At 62.1% G+C, this 15314-nt stretch overlaps 1 protein-coding gene across 4 annotated transcripts; it reads right to left on the bottom strand.

The window, feature by feature from the left end:
- Positions 1-5010: 5010 nt before the first annotated feature.
- Positions 5011-10727, bottom strand: SIVA1 (SIVA1 apoptosis inducing factor). Of its 4 annotated transcripts, none has more exons than XM_045060624.1 (5): positions 10543-10727; positions 8422-8616; positions 7544-7700; positions 7227-7372; positions 5011-5623 (listed from the first exon to the last, which is right to left on the bottom strand). In XM_045060624.1, exons 1-5 carry the CDS (start codon positions 10658-10660, stop codon positions 5244-5246), a joined length of 996 nt encoding a protein of 331 aa, XP_044916559.1. In that variant the 5' UTR covers positions 10661-10727; the 3' UTR covers positions 5011-5243. The 4 variants fall into 4 exon arrangements, with proteins under 4 accessions (XP_044916559.1, XP_019689280.1, XP_006933219.1 ...); XM_006933157.5 differs by having other exon boundaries at positions 5435-5623; positions 7227-7289; positions 10543-10721; XM_003988018.5 differs by lacking the exon at positions 7227-7372 and having other exon boundaries at positions 5435-5623; positions 10543-10717.
- Between the last annotated feature and the right edge of the window lie 4587 nt (positions 10728-15314).

The raw sequence follows: 15314 nt of genomic DNA, 5'->3' as shown, positions 1-15314 counted from the left end.
GCAGCGGACTCCCGACGCCGGCTTCAGGGGACGGGGAGGAAGCCTCGCGGACAATCCGATCCCTAGTTCGTGTTGTGTCCGAGGGGAGCCGCCTCGGAGCGCGGTGGGAAGGCCTTCGTGCTGCGGGAGGGGCGGCCCGCCTGGGAGGGAAGGGGTCCTGCGGGTCTTTCTAATTTATTTCGTCTAGCTCTCCAGACGTGGCCTTGGCCTTCAGAACAATTAGACTCACATAGGAAAGGGTCGAGGACTTCTGCAGCCACGTGCAATTGGGGGCCCGGGAGGGCTCTGTCCCCGGCCCCTCCGTCCCTCCAGCCAGCGGTCCCTGGCTGCCACCTGTCTCGGCCCAGCCCCCGGGACCCCAGAAGCGCCCGGCGGTGACGCGCTGGCCCGGTTCCCTCGGCGTCCTGGCGGGGAGCGGCTCTTGAGTGGGGCCGGGGCGGGGGCAGGGGCAGGGGCAGGGGCAGGGGCAGGGGCAGGGGCAGGCGGGGGCCGGAGGCTGAGCACGAGGTTGCGATCTGTTGCTGTGTAATACGCTATCACGTGCATTTGGGGTTTTTTCATCTTAGTGACAAGAAAGCCCCTCCCTCCCGCCCTCTTTTCCCTTTGGGGCACCTCAACGGTGTCCCCAGGTAGCACTCTTCTGTCGAGAAGCTTCACTGTCCCGCCACGCGCCCCACGCCCTCTGGAGGGGCCTTCAGCGCGCCCTCTGTGCCTCCGGGCCGGACTCCGCGCTGCACGGGGGCGCTTTTTACATTCAACTTTACTATTTTTACTATTGTGAGACTTTCCCTCCAAATTCTTCAATAAACACTGCTTTTCAACTTTGTGGCTTGTTCTGGTGGGTGGCGGGCGGCAGAGCGTGTGGGCTGGCCCACGTGTGCGTGGGGAGCACCCAGCCTCCTCCCCGCCGCCCCGCCCCCGCCCCGGCTCCAGCTGCCCCTCCCTGCGGGACCTCCGGGGCAGGGAATCCACATCCCCAGCCGCTTCACCCCCTCACAGCACGTCTGGGATCCCCGGGTCGAGGGGCGCGGGCGGCCCACTGGGACGTGCTGCGGGCAGCCCCCGGTGGCCGCCAGCTCCCAGCCGAGCAGCCGGCTGCCCGGCAAGGAACGGAATAGGGCAGGGCTGCCGGGCGCCTGGGGTCCTCGGCCTCCTCTCCGGTGGATTCAAGCCTGCGGGTGTGGCCGGGCCGCCGGGACACGTGTAGGTCCTGGTGCGTGGGCCTGGCGAAGGGGGAGAGAGCACCTCCCTGTCCAGAGTCCACGGTGACCCCGGCGGGGCGGCCATCCCCTTCTGCCGGGGGCACGTCTGGAGCAGCCCCCAGTAACGCCTCACCACCTCCGTTGGCACGGGCCGCGGGGCACAACACAACGGCTTGTCTGGGGACCCACACACACACCAGACATCACATCCTAAGCGGTAAGAGACGTGCAGAAGGTGTGCGTAGGGACACGTGCGTCAGACCAGAGCCCGGGGCGCTGCTGGTGGGGACGTACGAGGACGGGGCTGCTGAGAACAGCACGGCGGCTCAAGAGATCGGGCCCGGCAGCCCCGCCTCTGGGTCTGTCCCCGAAAGGACTGAACACAGGTACTTTCACCCGTGTTCATTGCATGAGCTGCAGTAGCCAGACCGTCACGGAACCCGAGTGTCCGTCTGTGGACATGGGGAAGCGAAGCGTGGTCTGTCCGTGCACAGGAGTATTACTCAGCCTTAAGGGCATCTTGGCTCCTGCCACAGCACAGATGGGCCTTGAGGACATGTCGCCGAGCACAACGACCCAGTCCCCAAAGGACCCACACAGTGTGGCCACTCACACGAGGTCCCCAGAGGAGTCCGATTCACAAAGTAGAAGGGGGTGCCAGGGGCTGGGGGCGGGGGGAGATTTACAGGACAGGTGGTGGTGAGGGCCCACAACAACGTGAGCATATTTCCCACCACTGAACTGCACACTTAACACTCAAGATAGTTAAATTTTACGCAGATCTTAAGGAAAAAACTGTCCATTGTAGAAACCAGAAAATACGGGGACGCCCTTCTGTTCTCCTCAAACCCTGAGCCAGCGGTGCAGTGACCGCATGACCGCAGGTGACGGCTGTGGTGGAGAGCGCAGGAAGCGCCTGGAATCAGTACAGCGTGGTCATCAGGCGGGCCTGCCCTCCCCACGGGCGCTGTGGGTGCCTCTGGTCCCAGGAGGGGCTTTAAGGTCACGGGCACGGACATAGCATCCTGGGTGGGTGGGGCCGAGGAATGAACGGACACCCTGAACTTGCGGGGGCAGGGGGGAGAGTGGGGGACACGAGGGGACGGACACTTAGGATGGAGGGCGAGGCACGATGCCCTCTCGTGTCCCATGTCCCACGTCCTGGCCACCGTGTGGAACGAGCTAAGTCGGCCGCAGGCCTGGCTGGCAGCGGCTGGGGACCTGGGGTCTGGCTCCGCGGCCTGCCCTGCAGACTTGGGCGGGGCGGGGGGGGGGGGGGCCCTCCAGGAGCTGCCAGCAGGGACGCGTGCTCAGAGACGGCGTCTCTCTTGCTCCTTTCGGTTCCCCGTCTTTACGCTCAGAGGGAGTGTCTGCAGGCGGCAGGCCGGCGTCTTGCTGCCCGGTCGTGTGCTGGACAATCTGACCACGTCCGGCCTTGACTGAGGCCTTCCCAGTGCTCACACACAGACCGCTGTCAGCGGGCTGGGCTTACAAACCCTCTTGCCCTTTTCCTGTGTTCCCTCCTCCGTCTTTCCCCACCTTATTTTGGATTAAAGGACTCGTGTTAACATCCATTTTATCTCCGTCAGTGGCTTGTTTTTCCAGTTTTCTTTAACGTTCCCTTTCCGCCACGGATCCAGCCCACGATACCAAGTGGCACGTCGTGCCACGGCCCGGCTGCTCAAGGACCGACGTGCACATGGACCGTGCACACCGACAACTTCCCGGTCCGCCTTCAGTGCTGCCAGAGCACCCCTGGCATGGGGACAGGGCGGCGTCTCCCAGCCCTGTGCGGCCGTCCCGTGCCACGTCCACAAACCCGCCGTGACTTCTGCTTTCGGCAGTCGAGGGCTTGGACATTCTAAACACAGAAACACCTTGGACTGTGAGAAGCTCATTCTGTGTCTAGCACAAGACAAGCAAACATTTCTGATAAATTAAAAAAAAAATTAACGTTTATTTACTTTTGAGACAGCACAAGCAGGGGAGGGGCAGAGAGAGAGAGAGACACTGAATCCGAAGCAGGCTCCAGGCTCCGAGCCGTCAGCACAGAGCCCGACGCGGGGCTCGAACTCGCGAGCCGTGAGTTCATGACCTGAGCCGAAGTCAAGACACTCAACCACCTGAGCCACCCAGGCGTTCCTCTGATAAATTTTAACTTGACACACGAGTGGCGTCCTGAGATATGAGCAGTACGTGCCGCCAGATGTCACATGATCACAACTGGCCAATAGTTCTCTCTCTCTTGCTCACTCGCTGTGGGATTGTGGGTGATCATCTCCCATGCTCAGACGCTCGGTCTCAGGCCGCGGTGTTTGGAAGAAATCAGTGATTTTTCAGGACGTTGGAAGGTGCCCACAACTGGCACTGGTGTATTTTTGTCCCTTCAAAGCACCTCTGGACCGTCCTTTGCTTTTCCATCCAAGAGGGAGCTCAGGAACGCTTTGCTTCATTCTAGGTCATCGGACAGGTTCCTTGTTGAAGTTGCACGGAAGATTCCATGGAGCCAACAGAGAGCAATGATTCCGTCAGTGATAAAAGTCGTCCTACACAGCAACCCTCCTCTCTTGTGCCCCTCACACCAGCCAGGAGGGTTTTCAAAGGGCAAGTTAATTCAGCTTTGTAATCTGCATTTTATTATGTTGTATTACAGCACCGTAACCATTTTTATATGAATATATTTGGGTTGTACAACGAGTCATCTGAGTTCCCGGTATTTCTTATGGGGAAATTCGCTTTGCGATGCAGGTGCTTTGGATAACAAGCATGTTTCCGGAACGAATTATGCTCGTCAACCAAGGCTTTATGGTCTTTCTACTGGTAGCACACACACTTGTCACACTCTGAAGCGCCGTCAATGGCACCACGTGGGCCCACGGTGTCGTGCACCCCTCACCACCCCCCACCCATCTTCACAACTGAAACTCCGTCCCCATGAAACACGGACACCCCTTCCCCCCCACGGCCCCTGGCGCCCCCATCCCACTGTGTGTACGGACGGCACGAGAGGGGTCATAAGCGATCTGCCCTCTCAGGGCCGGCTGACGTCACTGAGCACCGTGTCCTCACGGTCCGTCCACGCTGCAGCAGGGGCAGGACGCCCCCCCCCCCCCCTTTACAAGGACCCTGTCACGCGGACGGGCTGCAGTGTCCATCCGCCCAACGGTCGGGGAGCACGCGGGTGGCCTCCCTCTGGATCCCGTGAGCCGTGCCGTGGGGAGCAGGGGGACGTGCCGGCGCCTTCAGGTTCCTTCTTTCACTGTCACCCAGCAGTGGGGCTGCTCACCACACGGCAGTTGACTCTGACTTTCCGAGGAACCGCGGGCTGCTTCTGCAACGGCCACGCCACCTTACGCTCCCATACGGTGCACGGGGACCCATTGTCTCCACATCCTCGCCAACACTTGCTTTTTGTCTTGATAACGGCCATCCGACAGGTGTGAGGTGGTTTTGATCTGCATTCCCCAAATGACCAGCACGATGTCCTGCTTACTGGGGTCACGGCCTGCAGCCTCAGCAGGAAGCTGGACGCGAGGAAGTCCCAGGTCGAGGATGGCCGTGTCTGCTGCTCAGGGCGCAGCCTGCCGGTTAGCCAGAGCCCCAGGCCCCTGAGCCGGAAGGCCTTGGAACAGTATGGGTTCAGGAAGGCCCCGGGTGCCCGCCACCCCCCTCTAGGTGGCCTCCCTGTCTCCGCTTCAGTGGCTTCTATGATGACCCGACATAGCAAACCACACCCTGGGCCCGGCTCCAGCCCGTCACCCCGCCGTCCCCTACCCACCCCCCCCCCCCCCGCCCCCGTCCACCCCCTAGACTCCGTCTAGGATGCGGAGTCTGACGGCAGGGAAGCCTCGAGTGTGGGGACCAGGGTGGAGGCTCCAGGTGACGGAGACCCACAGCCTGCTGGTCCAGCCGCCCCGCTGCTCCTATCGGCTGCCTCCGACATGAGGACTGCCCGGCCATCACTCCCAGAGAGCAGGGACTGTCAGGTCACCGGGAGCCCCGACCACGCGGGCACCCAGATGGGGGCACGTGAGGGACAGTCTAGGACGCCAACCCTGAGCCGCTCTGGCACCGTGGCCGCGAACTGTAGAGTCCGTCCTCTCTCACCACTGCTGGCTGGAAGGGCTGGAAATAGCAGACTCTGGACGCCCGTTTCCCACGTACAAGACGGGGGAGCAGGCGCAGAGGTCTCCAGAAGGCCACACCCCAGAACTGTTCAGCGAGTCCTCTGGTCCAAATATAAAGGGGTTTATTCGCTTCTGCCCTCAGTACAAAATATAAAATAGACACCCCCGCCCCCCAGGGTCCCTCGGCGTCGCCACTGGCGCGGCCGTCCAGGAAGGCTGTCGTCCGCTCCCGGCCCTCAGGCCTCGAACGTGGCGCAGCTGGCACAGAGCACCGTCTCCTGAACGTCGCCACAGCTGCAGCATCATGGGGAAGAGAGAAGAACCGTTTTGAGGGGCTGAGCTGAGTCCCCAGGCTGACCCCCCAGTCCCTCGACCTCATCTGGACACAGGGCCGTGAGCCGCATACAGAACTACTTAACACGAGGTCCCTCACCCCGCACGGCCGGCATCCCCGGAGGAAGACCACGTGAGGCCACAGGGGAACCCCGAAGTGCGCCCACAGCCACGGGGGGGGAGGGGGGGGGCGGCCAGAGGGGGCCCGGAGCCGGCCTTCCTTAGCCTCGGGAAGAGGCAGTCCCGCCGACGCCCGACCTCGGACCTCCGGCCAACGGGGCGTGAGAACTGCTGACGGGCCCATCTGCGGCCCCCGCCCCACCCCAGAGATCTCCCAGTCTCCAGGCAGGGTTTACTGGACCACAGTGGCTCAGCGAATCGCAGGGGAAATTCATCAGGAGAGACGCCAAAAGGACAAGGAATTGGCAGCACGTTACAGAACGCCCAAGGAAACCCGTTTTCGTCGGAGATGCGAGAAGTCGGAGCTGCCCAGCCGCTGGCAGGGAGGACGGTGAGCCTGTGGCCCACGGGCGAGCCAGGAGCCATGGGCCCCAAGGTGGCCATGCGTGGCCCACCGGGCTGCATTTTAGTGAGAGCAGAGCCTTGGCACGGAACCCACCTTGGGGGGAGGGGACACCTGCGGGGGGGGGGCACCTTCAGGGGAGCAGGGCACCTGCAGGGGAGGAGGGGCACCTGAAGGGGAGGAGGGGCACCTGAAGGGGAGGGGCTACGAGGCCACGGCCTGGCTTCTAAACCTGGGGATGCCGCTTTGGCCTTGTGACCCGGAGCAAGTCACTGGTACAATGGGGCAGGAACCCACCCCGTTTGGGCTCAGAGATGGGCGTGTGGCCGCCCCCATCACAGGTGACTTCTGTAGGTAAGGGGCGGGGTGGGGGCGGGGGGAAGAGCAGGAAGTAAAGGCCAGGATGATGCTGTCGGGCAGAAGGTTCCTGCTCACGGGGCTGCAGGGAGGAGGGCTCCCGGCAACTCTCTGTCTCCCTCGCCTGCCCTTCTGTGCTCAGCCCCCCCGCAGGTGAGGAGGTAAGCGGGGGACACCGGAAGGGCCTGGCCCCCCTCGGTCTGCCCGTGAATATGAAGAGAAGAAACCGGCAAAAACAAAGCAAAGACACGCCACGTGCACAATGTGCCCAAACTGCACAGCACAGAGCTCCCAGTCCCCCACCCTCACTCCGGGCTGCACCCCTGCCCCCGCTCTCCGGGGCTCGCCAGGGCTTGCCGGCGGGCCCACCAGAGCTGGGTGTCTGCTTCCCATGGTTGGTTCTAAAGACTGTCGGGACTAAGCTGGTTGGAGGTCGACACAACCGGCTCCGAGTCTGCATGAGGGCCTCGTCTTTCTTACAGGGCCCCGTTCACCCCCGCCCGGCCAGCCAACAGTGGTGCGGGGGTGGGACTGGGACCCAGCGCTGCCCAAGCCCGCACGGGATCCAGCGAGCTGAGGCAGACGCACGCTCAAGTAGCGCAGGAAGCAAAAGCTCCCCTGGGGCTCTGGCAGCCCGCAACCAGCCACGCGCAGACCCGCGAACGGACCTGCGCCTGCCCCCACCTGCCTCCACCAACGGCGAGCACCCTGCCGGGAAAAACCACGTCGACAGTCCCGACACCAGACCTCGAGAGATCAAATCACGAAGTGACTGAGACAGCAGACCCAGAGCAAAGGGCGGGACTGGCGGCCGACGTGACCTGGATTTCCTCGAGAAAAGATCGGTCTTCAGAAAAAGGCGAGAGCAGTGAAGCATCCGTGGGCACCGCGGCATCCCGAGAAGCAAGGCCACGCGGGGCCCCTCCCACTGCCCGCCCCCCCGCTGGACCGGGACGCTCCGGCACCTGGCACCTGCTCAGGCCCTGCGGTCGGTCACTTACTCCACAAGGGCGCACAGCGCGCAGGCCACGGCCCCGCAGCTGCAGCAGATTCGCACGCACCGCCCACACAGGGCGCGCTCACACTGGCCACACGCCGCCTTCCCGTCCACGGCTCGCACGCAGGAGGAGCAGGCCCTGGTCGCTGCCCCGGACGGGTCTGTGAGGAAGAGACGCCGCCGTCAGCCCTGCGGCGGCTGCGGGGCCCCGCCTCCCCGACCCGTGGACAGAGGGCTGACCTGACTCCCTGCACCTGACCTGCCCCCTACCAGGGGTCCTCCTGACCACCTACAAGAAAGCACGGCCCACAGACCCTCGTTCACTCGGGAGACCCCAGGAGCCCAGGGGCACGTAAGAGGCCGGCTTCCGCCACCCCGTCCCCGTCCGTTCTGCCATCTCCAAGTCAGAGCGGGAAGGAGCAGTTCTCCCCCTGGTGGCTCGTATCAGAACTCTTGTGGCCTTTGTCTCGTGATCCTAGCCCCGGTGTCCCAAAGCGTGGCCCGTGCACCACTGCTTAGCAAAGGCTGCGCTCCGGGCCTGGGGGCGAGGGGGGGGGGGGGGCAAGGACTGTGGTATCTACTCCGCAACGAGGGCGGTGGTCTGAGCTGCTCCCGCCCAGATGGAAAGCAGGCAGGACGCCAAGAGGGTTTCCACTCATCTCCTGACCCCCAGCCAGAGGCTGCTTCAAAACCCAGGGCTTGGATGTCGGGGTTGGGGGAGGGCAGAGCCTCCTGACGTCAGGAGCCTTCTGGGCTCCCCAGCTCCCGCCTGCCCAGGAACGGAAGAGCTCCCCGGCAGACGGCAGCAGGAATGAAGGGCAACACGCCTCCACATCCATCCTCCGCGCGGGGCCGGAAGTGCCAGCTGCTGGCCTCACTCACCAGCTTCGGAGGCCTGGGCTCGGCTCCTGGTCAGTCGGCCATCCGGTCCGATCAGCATCTGCCCACGGGGGGTCCCAAGGGCCTCTGTGGGGCCAGGCTTCGGGGACTCTGGCAGGTCAACGATGGCACAGCCTTCCTCCCACAAGTGGTCCATATAGGCCTGGGCCCCTCGAAAAAGGAGCTGCTTGGTTTTCTCTGGGGAAGACAAATCAGTCCCGGCGTCCACACCCCTGTGGCGTGGAAACCCTGGCCCGGCCACCCTGTCCTCCGAGCCGGCTGTGGCCAGGCCTCCTCTGTGTCCTGTCATCCGGTCGCCCCCAGCCCATGCTGCTCGCTGCTGGCCTTTCCTTACCCGAGCTCTGGGCCACCTCCTCCAGGAAGGTTCTGGACCATGCAGCCCTACCCAGGCTCCCTCTCCTGATCTTCCACATGGCTCTCTTGACGTGTGGCCTCGCATCACCGCAGTTTCTCCCCTCCAGACCCCGCGAGCACCCCACGAGTCGGTGGTGTATGGCACAGAGGAAGCCCTGCCCCTCAGGTCACTAACTCACAGCCCTGGCCAGTGTGCCCCCCTCCACCTACTGTGGAGCCGCCGGCAGAACACAGAGCAGCAACCAGCTCTGACACAGGCGCCCCAGGACTTCCCAGACCTCCGTGAGCCCTAGACACCCCGCCCCTGGAGCCAAAGTAGGTGCTCAGCTCCGCAGCAGTGGCTTTGCCTCAGGCCACACATCAGTCATCCAGGGGCTTGCATGAGAGCAGACGTCCACCTCCAGCCCCCAAAACGCCTTATCTGAGGTTTTCTGCCTCGTCCCAACAGAGCCAGCGTGGAGATGCTGGAAGCTGTTGGCTCTACGTGGTACTGATGGGAGGACAATTGCTGGGTAACTCAGATGACCCCTGCCACACCCAGCTCCTCCTCCTCCAGCCCCTGCCTCGCCTTATCCTGGGGAAAGGGGGAGTGTCAGGAAGTGACCGGTTTTCCAAGGCTTGTGGTTCATTCAAGGTAAGGGGTTAGGGCGACAGTCTGGGCTGGAATTTGCTGCGCATGAATTCAAACTGGGCGCCTGGTCCTTAATTATGGCAGGCCCCGGGGGTCGAGGGAGAGGGTAAGCCAGACTGACTTGGCCTCAGAAAGCAGTTTCGTTGGCCACCCGAGTGTGCGCGAAGGAAAGGGCAGAAGGACTGCTGACAGCAGGGTGGTGGCTGGGGCGGCGGCAGGAGGACAGGAACCGCGTCTCCCAGGTGGGCTCTCCCCCACATCCCTCAGGCACAGCGGCTCCGCTTGGTTGCAAACCCTCACTGCTCTAAGGGTATAATCTCTGGGCCCCCACCACTAGGTGAGGTGAGCTCCACTCTGGAGCGGCCTCAGGGTATTAACCGCCCCAAACCGAAGAGCCATCGTGTCAATGCACCAAGAACCATGCACGAGGAAGCCAGATGAGAAGGCCTACAGCTCGCCGCCCTCACATCTCACCGGGACCTGGATTCCAGCACGCTCCTGCTTCCTGGCCTTTGCACGTGAGTCCCTCTGCCCGGAATCCCTTTCCCCTTCCTCTCCGCCTACCTAGCTCCCACCCACCCCGCACGAGCCCTCGGACACCCCTGCAGCTGGTCCTGCAGCGACCGGTGCCCGCCCAAATCACCTCCGGAGAGTCCTCCCCACACTGGGCCGGGAAGCTCCCAAAAGGCGGGGTCTCCCGCGCGGTGGAGGGCAGGGGCGGCGCGCTCCACAGACAGCTCTCGAGTTAGGATGCGCACTCAGGCCTGCTTACCCCACCCGGGTCAGGGCACCTCCCCACCTCCTGCTGGGCCCGAGAGATGCGGGGGTTAACCCGGTCGGGGTTAGTTACTGGCCCAACCCGGGGTCTCCCGGGAGGACAGAGCCCCGAGGCAGCACCGCCCGCAGGCCGCCCGTTAGGGGAGGCAGGGAGGGAGGGGCAGGCACGCCTCCTGCGGCCTGGGGTCGGCGCAGGTGACCGTGCGACCCTTCATGCCCCGCTCACCGCTCCCGAAGCCCGGCTGGACTGCTGGTCCCGCAGCCTCGCAGCTCTCGGGGGGCGCGGCCTGCGGAGACCACCTCCCAGGCTCCCGCGTGCGGGAAGCCCACCCGGCACTCACCGAAGATCTCCCGCGAGTACCGTTCGGCGCATACGCCGCGGCTCAGCTCCCTCTGGCCAACGCGGACCTTCAGCTGCAGCGGGGCCGCGTCCGCGAAGGTACAGCCCCGCTTGGGCATGGCCGCGGGCCCGGGGCTGCGCAGCTCAGCCGCGCGCCTAGCCGCGACCCGTGTCGTCACAGCCGCGCGCCAACGCAGCGCGGCGCGGGATAGGATAGAGGCATGGGTGGGGCGGGGCTCGAAAGCAGGACGGCGCGGGATAGGTTCGGGGCGAGGGCGGGGACGGGACCCAGCTGCGCGCGAAACGCCGGGGGTGAGGGCGGGGGCGGGGCTCGAGCCCGCCGCAGGATAGGTCGGGGACGAGGGCGGGGCGGGGCTACAGCGCGGCGCGGGATAGGCCGGGGGGTAGGGCGGGGGCGGGGCTAGAGTGGACACGGCGCGTGATAGGTCGAGCGTAGGTTGGGGTCGGTACTGGGGCAGGGGCGGGTCTTGTGTGAGGCGCGCCGCAGGATAGGCAGAGGGTGCTCTGGAGTCCGGCCTCGGCGTGGCCGCGCGGCAGGGGCGGCGTGTCTCTGGTGTCTTCTGGGTGGTGGTACCAACACAACTGTTGAGAGTGGTTATATTTCCTTGTTGAAGTCATCAAAGTTGGAGGATGAATCACGTCGTCCTAACTTTTAAGTGGGAGGAATGCCTAGTCCTCACGGAAGTGGCCAACGGCGCACGGACTCCCTGGACGCCAGGAAATTGCCGCCGGCCGCGTTTCCGGAGCAGCTGACGTCACTTCCGGCCGGTGGCACGCGAGCGCGGAAGAGGGCTATGTGAGGCGCTGGGACTGTGGTGCTTGAAACGCGGGAACTCCGGGGCGCTGGCTTTAATCTTGCGAGTGTTGGACCGTTTTCTAGAGTCTTTGTGTTCGGGTTCGAAGCTGCTTCGGGACCTCTGAAGACACAGGAGCTGCTTAGCGTGGCTAAAGGCGTGTCGTGGGGGCCCAGGAGGTCGCGTGTGCACTTGCCGGCGGCACCCCCTGACGGGGTGACGCGGTGACGCGCTGCCACCGGCAAGGCTGCGGGTCCGCGAGCCGGGGTGGCCTCCGCCCTGGGTGGGCTACCGCATCCTGGCTCCCGTTGCGGGGCCGGCACTGCCACCGCTGCCTCCAGCACCTGGAGGTCCAGCAGCCCCCACTCCTGAGTCCGTGAGGACCTGTGGTCACTGCGGGAGCGAGACGCGTGCACCGCTGTTCGCTGCTTCCGCGACCTGGCTGCAGCCTGTGCGACCTCACAGACGAGTGGATGAAGAAGATGAGAAGGACACCTGCAGTACCGCGCATGGCCCGGAGGATATTGCGCACAGGGAAAGACACATACCCTGTGATCTCACTAATACGAGGAGCCTGAAGTCCTCAAACTCCCAGAAACAGAGCGGATGGTGGTTGCCATGCGGGGTGGGGGTGCGGGTGGGGGCGGAAGCTGTGGGTCAGAGGTGGGTCTGCCCTGCAGCGTGGTGACGAGCCAAAGGTACTGTGATGTCCATCTTCAGTGTTCTCACCGGAGCAACCGCAACGGCCACGTGGGGTGAAGAATGTGTCATATGTCAGTTATATCTCAATGCTGGGGAAAAATTACTTCCCTGAAGACCTCGTCTCCAATACAGTCACCTTTCGAGGGACCGGGAATCGGACGTAGGAATTTTGGGGCGATGCAGTCCAGCTTATCACACATGCCACGCTCTGCAGTAGGCTCTTGGAGTGCCGTTGAGTACAACCAGCTGGGTCCCTCCCCGGTGGGGCAGATGTCACGACAGGGGAAGCATGGGGGGCCGTGGAGGCAAAGGTAAGCACACCTGCCCTGCCCAGGTCAGAATGCCCCAGGAAACCCAGCTGGCCAGGAGCAGGGCTCATGTGAAGCCTTTGCTGAATGGCATAAGCTTAAAGTTGGATGTTGGAGAACGAGAAGCTGGAAGCACTGTGAGCATGTCCCGAAGGAAAGGGACGGAGCAGCAAGAAACCGAGAGCCATTTCATCCCCAGGATGGAAGGCCGCTGGGACTGCTCGTTCTCTCCAGAGGACATCATACGGGCGCCAGGCCTGGGATAAGAACATTTTCTCTGGCGCCAGATGTACTCAGGACCCAGCGTGGAACACACTGCAGGTGCCAGACCTGTCAAGATGCCAAATACTATGTTGTACGTGCCTGCTGTTACCAGACAATTTCCAAAAATAAAAGAGGCTTGAGCCAGAGGACCGATGCTTCGGCTCCTGGGGAGTCTTAGCCCCCTGCTTTCCAATTCTCTCACCACCCCACCTTTAGGACCTGTCTACAGTTGACATTCTGGAAATGGATGTTCCAGAATTGCGTTGAGGAAGGAACACGCTTTCTGTTTTCCCATGAGGAGGGCAGCATACCTGCCAGAGAGGACAGGCGGGCAGGAATTGTACTCATTCAAGTGTCTAATCAGGGCTGCCTCAGGGCCTCAAGATTGTGAGTTGTCATCTCAGCTGCCCGAAGCTGGGTAGTGTGGTTGTATTACTCTTAGTAACTTAGGTTGGAGGCTAATTTATTTACTTACGGCGAAGTTGCATGGAATACCCAGATGATAGATGCCCAGTTCCATCCGTCACAACAAACCCGAGTGCCCGGGGGACTGGAGAGACCACGGCCCTGCTTTCTGTCCCCGTGGGGTAGTGTTGCAGGCCTAGAACCTGACACGTGCAGACTCATTCTGCAGATGCCAGTGCATGGGTGCGTTTGTGTCGGGCTCCTCAGCATGCTGACTTTGAGACCGTCTTTGTTACTGTCGTATCCCACGTGTGGACGGGCCAGTCTGTTTACCTGTCCACGGCCACTGGGCTGATGCCAGGTTTGGGCTGTGACAAAGGTGGCTTCTTTGGATATCCTTTTGTAAGGCTTTTTCTAAACATTCTTCATTTATTGTGGTCAGCAGGGATGGAATGGCTAGGTGGCAGGTTAGAGAGTCAGCAGCTTTTCAAAGTGCTTGGAAGAGCACATCAGTCATGATCAGTTACCGATTTGTCTTTTACTCCCGTATCGAGCTGAGGCCACTGTGAGCCCCCCCCTCCACTCTGGGGCTGTGTTATTGGTGCAAAGTAGAGCACCTTATGATTACTCAGGCCCTCAAAACACCTGATGCTGGACAAAGGGGGCTGTGAGTACCAACCCATCCCTCAGAGCCTCCTGCCCCTGGGCGGTGAGAGTGAGGAAGTCAGTGCCAGGAAAGGACCACTGCCCCTGGAAGTTGGTCTTTTCAGCCTGTAAAACTCCACAGACACCCGAGGACATTGCCTGAGGCTGCCTCTTTGAGATTTTGGCCAGAGATGGAAGAAAACCAACAACGGTTTGTGTCCGAGCGAAGGATTTAGCAGCCACTACAAGACGGAGATTTGAAAACATTTTTGCAGCTAATATAAATTGCTGGTTAACCTTCCGAAGCCAGGCTTGGAGCTTTTCGTGTAGAATGAAATGATTTCTCTTTCTTCTGAAAAACGTCTACTCTGCTTGTCTGACAAGGGCATGCATTTCTCTGTTGCGGCAAAATGCTGCCGGACGGTCACCTCACATGGAGAAGCGTGCTCCCAGGGGGCAGGGAGGAGTGTGGGGTCCAGCGTGGCTGAGAGGGTGGCTCCACTTCCCTGAAAAACCCACCCCTGCCTCCGGGCTCTTTGGTCCTTCTTGCTGCATCATGGAAGGAGATGATTCTCAGGAAACTCAAAGAGCAGTTTTTGCTGTGTTCCTCACCTCTGCTTCAAGCGGCTGTGCTGCTTGGGGACTGGAGGCCCAGGGAAGCTGGTCGGAACACGTTTTCCTGGCTTTCTTTCAGATCACCGGACACTGTTCTGGGCACCGTGTGGAGCGGTCTGCGAGCGTGCCTGAAACCGCAGGAGTCTCAGAACGGCGCACTGAAGATGCCGCCACACGGTTAGCATCTCTGAGGGGTGACCCAGCCACACTGCAGCCCGCGGCCCCTTCCTGGACCAGTGTGGTCCCTGGGAAGCAAGCACCATGGCCACTTGGCCCATTTCGGTGAGCCCAGATGACAGTGGCAGTGTGGCAGAGCCAGGATTTGACCCCGACCGATGATGGGTCTCCCCACTGAATTCCTTCTCTCCAAAGTGATATTGGAAGGGCGGTTATTTTTCTGAATTTACCCCCAATTCTGGAGAGTTGTTTGAGGACGCTACTCAGCCTCCAATGGAGACCACAGTGAGCTGGTTCCAGCTCTGGCCAGTGAGGAAGTGACTTACTCGGGGCGCCTGGGCAGCGCAGTCAGTTAAGCGTCTGACTCTCGATTTCGGCTCAGGTCACGATCGCACGGTCTGTGGAATTGAGCCCCATGTCGGGCTCTGTGCTGACAGTGCGGAACCTGCCTGGGACTCTCTTTCTCTGCCCCTCCCCTGGTCACTCGCGCTGTCTCAAAACAAATCAACTTAAAAAGCGACTTATTCCACTGACATTTCGAGGGATGGGGGCAGGTGGTTGCAAGTGACGTGAAGAGGGGCCTGCTGGTGGCCTCCCTCTGCCCGGGCAGGGAGGGCTCCCAGACCAAGGGGATGCTCCTTTAACTGCCCCCCTTAGCAAAACATCGAATGGCTGCGGGCTCTCCTACACGGGCTCCTTCCAGTTTGCCGTCTAAGCAAGCAAACGGCTTGGCTTCATGACGCCGGAGACCTGCGGCACCCCCCCAGACTGTCGTCACAGCAGAGCATTAGCAGCACCTTTTAGAGTTTGAAAGTCAAAGCGAAGAGATCGAGCAAGACATG

This window comes from Felis catus, chromosome B3, assembly GCF_018350175.1.
Source record: "Felis catus isolate Fca126 chromosome B3, F.catus_Fca126_mat1.0, whole genome shotgun sequence".
Lineage (NCBI taxonomy): Eukaryota > Metazoa > Chordata > Mammalia > Carnivora > Felidae > Felis > Felis catus.
The sequence above is the reverse complement of the archived record's forward strand: the minus strand, read 5'-3'. Positions and strand labels throughout refer to the sequence as shown.

Bases quoted from the DNA above. Each gene is read 5' to 3' on its own strand.
- SIVA1 (XM_045060624.1), bottom strand. From the start codon at position 10,660: ATGCCCAAGCGGGGCTGTACCTTCGCGGACGCGGCCCCGCTGCAGCTG. The intron at 7,373-7,543 runs GTAAGTGACCGA...TCTTTTCTCGAG, and splicing joins GCGCTGTGCGCCCTTGTGGA to GAAATCCAGGTCACGTCGGC. The intron at 5,624-7,226 runs GTGGGGGCAGGC...ATGATGCTGCAG, and splicing joins CTCGCCGTTGGTGGAGGCAG to CTGTGGCGACGTTCAGGAGA.